We start from the raw sequence: 7618 nt of genomic DNA, 5'->3' as shown, positions 1-7618 counted from the left end.
GGGATATCTTCATCATCAGTACTTTCCACTCTCTCTCCTCAGCATTACCTGAACTACCTGAACAGCATGAGAGTCCAGGACATCTTCCTCTCCGCCCACAGTCTCTTGCATTATTTTGACCGCCTGATCTTGTCTGGAAGTGAGGGAAAGAGCAACGGGGATGAGGGCTACGGCCGAAGTCTCCGCTACGCTGCTCTCAACTTGGCGAGCCTGCACTGTCGCTTCGGCCACTAGTGAGTACAGCATGGTGGAGTTGCTACATAGAGAGGATGTGTATTAATACTTGGCTCCCTTTTCTTTTCCCTCAGTCAGCAGGCTGATCTGGCTCTACAGGAAGCTATCCGCATTGCCCAGGAGTCCAATGATCATGTGTGCTTACAGCACTGTCTGGTAAAATTCTACTGTTATTATTTTACTGCGTGTCACTGTTGTATCATAATCAGTGGTTCTTTATGTCTATATTAAATGAGCGGGCCTTAGTTTGTTTCTTCCTTTCTCTTTGTGTCCCACATCAGAGTTGGCTCTACACACTGGAACAGATGAAGGGATCTGACAGCACTGTGTTGACTGAGGATTCAGTGAAAATGGCTGCCCATTTCTGCCTGCCAGTGAGTGCTACATGAGCTCTTAAAACAGAATGCCTATGATAAAATGGCTGTGGCTGTTTATTGTGATCATAATTTCATAACTGCCTTGGCTGACTTCACAGCGGTTTTAGTTTGCCAAACTTCGAACACAAAATGCTGTAAACTTCATATCGCAAATCAAATGAAACTAGACACCATCATGCAATGGGATCTGTATCAAATTAGGTAATAAATTAAGTTCACCAGAGCGTCTCAACAGTATATATGTTCATTACTGAATTTTAAACATGGTTGCAAGTAGCGTAAGAAAGACTTTTTAAAACCTCAAGAGTGTGTGTGTGTGTGTGTGTGTGTGTGTGTGTGTGTGTGTGTGTGTGTGTGTGTGTGTGTGTGTGTGTGTGTGTGTGTGTGTGTGTGTGTGTGTGTGTGTGTGTGTGTGTGTGTGTGTGTGTGTGTGTGTGTGTGTGTAAAACATTTTGAGAGAAACACTTTTTAGAGAATTCTTTCTTAAACTGATCAATATATGTATATATAAACTCTCAAATATATATATTTTTTCAAACTGATAGCAAAAAATATATATTTGAGAGTTTAAAAAAGTATTTTGAGAGAAGTTTTTGTTGCTATTGGTATAACGTTTTTTTTCTCAAATAATTTTCTCTCATAAAATGCTTTTTTTGCTATCAGTGTGATAACTTTTTCTTTCAAACTTTTTTTTTTTCTCAGATCTTTTTTTTTTGTGCATGTAATAAAGAAACCTTTAAGTGTCTCTGTGTCTATTTCAAACCTCGCTGCTGCTACTTGCTACAACTGAAGGCATCAATAAAGTATTATGATTCTGATTCTCCCTGCAGTACCTGGCATCTCTGGGCATTCAGTCTCTGGTCCAGCAGGGGGCAACACAGGGTAAGACAGCTCACAAACTGATGGATGCACTGAAGGACACGGACATCCTGCACTGGAAGCACAGTCTGTCGGAGCTGATAGAGATCAGTCTGGCTCAGACTACGTCGATATGGAGGATGTTCGGCAAGAGGTCAGCCTCTACAACTCGCCACCCCAACACACAGTTGTCAGTTGTGTTCACTGATACTGACAGTAAATCAGCTCTGTGACACATGGTTAAAAATGTTAAATGTTTATATGCACAGATTAATATTTCGGACATCTAATGTACAAGGCAAACTTGTAATGAGCATTAAAAAACAAGTTTAGGTGTAAAACACATCACTCTGAAGTGTCTGCATGACCACCACCTTTTCTCAAAGTCCATTACGTGCCTGTGTCTCTTGCAGCACCATGGCTCTGCAGCAGGCCCAGCTGCTTCTCAACATGAGCAGTCTGGAGCCAGTCAACTTCGGGGTCCAGCAGAACAACACCGAGGCGTTCTCAGTGGCTCTGTGCCACCTGGCCGAGCTGCATGCTGAGCAGGTAACACATTTAATTTGATCTCATCTGTTTGCTTTCTGGCCCGCTGCTGCAATATCCATTAGTCAGTTGACCCAGCTTTGCGGGAAGGTAATAAACATTGGGCAGGTCTTCATGGGCAAAGTTCAACATGCACGTGTTTGTTTCTGTTGCAGGGCCTGTACGGTGCAGTTTCCGAGATTCTCCAGCATCTGAAAGAACAGTTTCCTCCTCACTCACATCATGCCAAGGTGTGTTCTCTCAGCCATACTGTATTATTCAGTGCTGCCCTACAAAGGCAGAGAGCAGTATCTGCAGAAAGAGTGAGGTGGAAAAAGGTTTTTAGGCTGGCTGGCAAATTTAGTAATATAAGACAATTTTTAATGCTTCTATTTGATGTCGTTTTAGGCTAATTTTGTAACCCAACAAATCATCGCCAACCATTATGATAACTGATGATTTTGCTTAGTGATGGGCCGGCACCTTCTATAGTACTAACTCAGAGAGCTCTTACTGAAGTTAAGCTGGATTTTTAGCTTTTGTTTTATTAGTCACTTCTGTTTTCACATGCTTATTTCATTGCATAATATTTTTGTCGAAAAGTCTGATTCTGTTCTTTAGTCCATTTTATTGTGCTTTGTAGCGCAAAGGTGAAAACTTGCTTGTTTTATTCTGTGGTGCTTGTTATAATGTAGCAGAATCCATGATGGCAAATGTAAAAAAATAATGTTTTTTTTTTTTTTTATTACCCTAAATTTGCCAATTCAGCTCTGGATGCTGTGCGATCTGAAAATCCAGTTTGAGAGACATATGAACGAAGGGAAATATCATTTGGCAGAGCCACTAGTCACGGCAATCTCTGCCTTAAACAAAACAGAAGGTCTCTACAGGTAACGCAAAGGCACAAATCTTCAGTTCTAATCGTAACATGTGTTTTTTGTGTCAGAGCTGTCACAGTGTTTGTATGTTTGCTGACAGGAAAGCTGAAGTTCTGAAGGCTCTTAACCGGAGCACTGAGGCGTACAGCATCTTACAGCGGCTGCAGGTGCACTGTGAGAAGACTAAACGTACCGAGGTGGTCATCAGGTACACACTTGATCATTTCTGATAGCATGATTACTAGTTTTCCAAAAACAAATAGTTTTTGGAAATGTCCCATGATATATTGTCTCTAGTCTCTCTAAAGACGGAAAAGAAAATCCCAATACCTTTTAGAATGATTTCCTGGATTGTGAAGGAGAGTGAACTCACCTAAATGTCTAACTTCTTTGTTCTTATGTGTGGAATAGTACCGACTAAATTATACTGACCAGAAAAATGTCGGTACCAATACGTGACTTCAATACCGGTTCCTGAACGATATTTTGGTACCTATTTTATGAAATCCATTTTTAACAACAACAAAAATTACAACATTGCAGCATAAATCTTTTTATTTATTTTTCAGCTCATACTACGTGAGCGCCGTCTCTGTGCATAACTGTGCATGACCAATAACTTAGCCAATCACCAGCATTATTAGATCTTGGTAGAAGCATGCTGCATGCCTATTGGCTTACTGAGGCTAATGAGATTTACTCCTCAGGATTTGACGATTTTGAGGCATTTTTCAATACGCGATACTTAGGAGACAGTTTGGTCAGTGCCTAAAAAGTATTGAATTTGGTACACAGCCCTACTTTTACATCACTGCCTGTTTATGTCTGATACAGAGTTATGCTTTCCACTGCTGAGCTCCACTGGGAGTCGTCTGGCTTCTCCACAGCTCTTCCTCTCCTCCTGCAGGCCTTGGCTCTGGCTAGACAGCACCACCTTCAGTCCCTGGCCTCAGAGACCATCCTCCACCTAGCCTTCACTCAGGTTAGCCCTAACAGGAAGACAGACTTCACTCCAACACTGTTACAGCTCTCTATATATATAAATCAGTGGTGGAATGTAAGTACATCTACTCCAGTACTGTACTTAAGCACAAATGTTGAGGTACATGCACTTTACTTGAGTCTTTTCATGCTACTTTCTACTTCTACTCCCCTACATTTCAGAGGGACATATTGTACTTTTTACCCCACTACATTAATCTGACAGCTTTAATTATTAGTCACAAAAAACACACTTGGGTTCTAAAATACAAATTTTTTCATACAATGTTATAATTTAAACTACTCAACAATATAACGGCCTACAAGTCCAGCTGAAATGATTGGCCAATTAAACATTTTCTTAAGTGTGAGGATTTTTACAGTGTGGTATTAGAACTTAAGTAAGGAATCTGAATAGTTCTTTCTCCGCTGAGGCAAATCAGTCACCATAGCCTTTTATAGAATTGCAGTATAGCTGGTATATATGCAAAATAAAATAAAAGCCACACAACATGCATGTTTTTTTTATTGTCTTTGTTTCCTCTCCTTCCTGCAGCTGATGTTGGGGGTTCCTGAGCACGCTCTGAGTGTTCTGCATGAAGCCATCGAGCCTGTTCTGGCCCACGGATCGCTCATGGACAAGGGCCGAGCCCTGCTGCTGACGGCCCGCTGTCAGATGGCGGTGGCTGGCTTCAGGCCAAATGGACAAGCGCAAGCAGGTAACACCCTCACCTCCACCCCCCGCCGAACACTGATCCCTATCTCTAAGTATTGTAAGTACAGCCTCTATTTACACACGGCTGCTTGTTTTCTCGCTGCAGATTTGCATTTGGTGGTTTTGGCTGTTGACACGCTAAACGAGGCAGCCGCCTATTTCTCCAAGCTGAACTGTAAGGAGCGGCTGCGGGACGTCCACTACCTGCAGGCCCAGCTCCACCACTCTCTGGGGCAAACCTCACAGTGTAACAAAAGTGCCATGCTCTTCCGGCTGCTGGACCAGGAGCTGCAATCACCAGCACCACCGGTCTCCATGCGACTGTAACTACTCCCTGTCCAACAACAAACGAGTCATTTTGGCCACTGTAAAAAGAAGAAAAGGAAAAAAAAGAAGGAACCAACACCTCCTCTAACCACTAGATGGTGATGAAGATCTGTCCTGCTCTGTCAGCTCTAAAGCATTTCATTTGTTAACATTTAGAGCAATTGTGGAACTCTTTGCACGCTATGCCTAGGTAATAATCATTAGACAGGACAATGTCAGTAGTCGTAAACAAGGCTGAGTAACCAGTAGACCAAGAATAGATCAGTTGTTTCTTTACTTCTGGTCAGGTAGATTTAAATGATGGCCTGATGATAAACATGATGTGTTTTTTATCATACTTCAGCAACAGAGCAGGTCTGTCAGACAGACATAACATGCATTGCGACAGCGTGGTAGAAAAATGGAAGGTTTATCAGGAGCTGTCTCAGCCGTGCTGATTTAACGACCTCTATGTGATGAACGAGGGTAATATCAGTTAGCTACAAGATGAATGTGTTTCAGTGGCCCGGATGATTCACATTTCGGCAGAAGAATACAGATGAAGCAGAAGTACGGAGGAGGAAATCACAATGACAAAACACCAGATACTGTTGCTAATGTTTGACATGATTTGTGAAAAAGGTTTTTGGCTGATAATTTTACATTTTGGTGTCCTGACGGGCCTGTGATCCATTACCCGCTGCACTTCTTTCAAGAAAATAAATGACTTCCTTAATCTGACACAAGAACAGGAATAACTATTGGGTGACAAATCTGCAGTGGGAACATCTCTGTAGTAGAGTTTAGTTATACTTTAACTAGTATTTAAAGTTACCCGTATCTTCCTGCGCAGGCATCCCAAATGTGGAGTGTTTGATCGGAGCCCTCAAAGACCTGTTGACAAGAATTGTTTTCTGTCTCGTTTACCATCTGTGCCGGCCCCCTAAAAGTTCCTGTTGACTGAGTTAAAGTGCCACGTTTGGCATTGTGTTGTTTGCTGCATAAACCGATGGATTACAGTGATACATAGTAAAAGCAGGCCTGTTTTCTATGTAAATATCACACAGTCATAACACCATCACGAGTGAGGTCTTTTCACTGTTGCCTGTTGGGATGTGGCTTCAGGCACGTTGCCATATGATACCTGTATTTACATGTTTGTCTTTATTACAACTGACAGTGTGTAAAGTATGTAGGCCAGTTCACAGGGTCAGTCTGTTTAGAATGAACTGATCCTCAGAAGTGTGTGTGTGTGTGTGTGTGGTGTGTGTGTGTGTGTGTGTGTGTTTGTGTGTGTTTGTGTGTGTGTGTGGTGTGTGTGTGTGTGTGTGTTGTGTGGTGGTGTGTGGTGTGTGTGTGTGTGTGTGTGGTGTTGTGTGTGTGGTGTGTGTGTGTGTGTGTGTGTGGTGTGTGTTGTGGTGTTGTGTGGTGTGTGTTGTGTGTTTTGTGTGTGTGGTTGTGTGTGTGTGATAGTGAGTAAAACAGGGCAGAGTTTACCCAGAGAGTCTTAATGTTGCCGGTATAATTTGCTTCTGTGGGATTCAAGCCACTCAAGTTGCACAGCATCATTTACTGCAGAGAGCTTTCTGTTTAAATTTGACGCTACTGGTTACACAAAGTGCTTTTAATGCAGCAGAGCAATTTACATGAGTTGAGAAATTTCTATCACCTGTGAGATTGTACATGTCTTTCAAACCTGAACAAATGAAAAAAGCAGCTACAATTATATGTGTATATATATCTTTTTTAAACTTTTTTAAAAGGTATGAAAGACAAAAATCTGACATTTTTGAGATTGCAGCTGGTACTTGATTTTTCATTTGCTCAAAGAGCACACGTGAGTGGACATATTTACTGAATACTGATTGAAACTCACTGGAGAGTGAAAGTAGAACAGGGTCCAGTTTCTTCAGGGGTCCTGAGTCCGGCACATGTTTTGTTGACCTCCTTTGACCGAAGTTGAACCTCCGGGGGGGTGACGTGAATTACTTTTCACTTTCGTGAGCAATGCGAGATAGGGCATAGACTTGGCGGAGGTCTGCGCTCTCCAAATGTCTTTCTTGTTGTGTATGTTTTAGTGCTGAAACAGTGAGTTGATTAATTGGTTAGTCAATAGAAATTAACAACAAACTGATGAATCTTTTAAGTCATTAATCTAGCAAAAAAGCCAAACGTTCCCTGTGCCAGCTGCTTTTCTGTTTTTGTGCCCTGTATTCAATGTATTTACTACCCTGTAAATCCAGAGTTCTCGCAAGAGCACGATTTGTATTTGCTCAGCGAGTTACTCTGGCATCGAGTAATGCTGCTCATTAACTATACCCTTGTAGCTGAGCTGCACCAGCTACAAGGACCTGTTATAGGCGGGCCAGAGGCGAGCTAAACACATGACGACAGTTTAATCTACCACTTAGCTCCACCGGTAGCTAAGCATATGGGGCTCTGGAGACGTCACCCTGTGTGTTGTTGTGATTGGTCGTTGTGTTATCCAATTGCGTGCAGTGAGATTTTCAAATGCACGCTTGGTGCGAGATGGGCGACTTTCATTATTCAATGCCAGACCCTTAATTTAATTAATTAATTTGGATTGTGGTCTGGACTTCCAGGCTATGTATTTACCACATTTACTACATATTATATGATCTGATATAGCCACAAATTATTAAAAGAAAGAAAGTGTATTCTTATTTCATGCCAAATATTCTAGTTACAGAAACAGCACAGAAATACCCAGAGGGTCCGTGTGG

The 7618-nt window shown here is 42.0% G+C and overlaps 1 protein-coding gene across 1 annotated transcript in view; it reads left to right on the top strand.

Annotated features, from left to right (window-relative positions):
* Positions 1 to 5613, top strand: part of anapc5 (anaphase promoting complex subunit 5) — a 9216-nt gene extending 3603 nt beyond the window's left edge. The window contains exons 7-18 of the mRNA XM_032516826.1: positions 43 to 233; positions 309 to 390; positions 516 to 608; positions 1442 to 1623; positions 1883 to 2018; positions 2171 to 2245; positions 2763 to 2884; positions 2973 to 3080; positions 3707 to 3854; positions 4410 to 4572; positions 4675 to 4914; positions 4954 to 5613. Of these exons, the coding sequence (XP_032372717.1) occupies positions 43 to 233; positions 309 to 390; positions 516 to 608; positions 1442 to 1623; positions 1883 to 2018; positions 2171 to 2245; positions 2763 to 2884; positions 2973 to 3080; positions 3707 to 3854; positions 4410 to 4572; positions 4675 to 4895 (1521 nt within the window). The 3' untranslated portion in view covers positions 4896 to 4914; positions 4954 to 5613. The remainder of the gene's footprint in view (positions 1 to 42; positions 234 to 308; positions 391 to 515; positions 609 to 1441; positions 1624 to 1882; positions 2019 to 2170; positions 2246 to 2762; positions 2885 to 2972; positions 3081 to 3706; positions 3855 to 4409; positions 4573 to 4674; positions 4915 to 4953) is intronic.
* The last annotated feature ends 2005 nt before the right edge of the window (positions 5614 to 7618 follow it).

The sequence above is a fragment of the Etheostoma spectabile genome, chromosome 5, assembly GCF_008692095.1.
Source record: "Etheostoma spectabile isolate EspeVRDwgs_2016 chromosome 5, UIUC_Espe_1.0, whole genome shotgun sequence".
Taxonomy (NCBI): Eukaryota; Metazoa; Chordata; class Actinopteri; order Perciformes; family Percidae; genus Etheostoma; species Etheostoma spectabile.
This window is presented reverse-complemented; position numbering and strand designations above follow the sequence as displayed.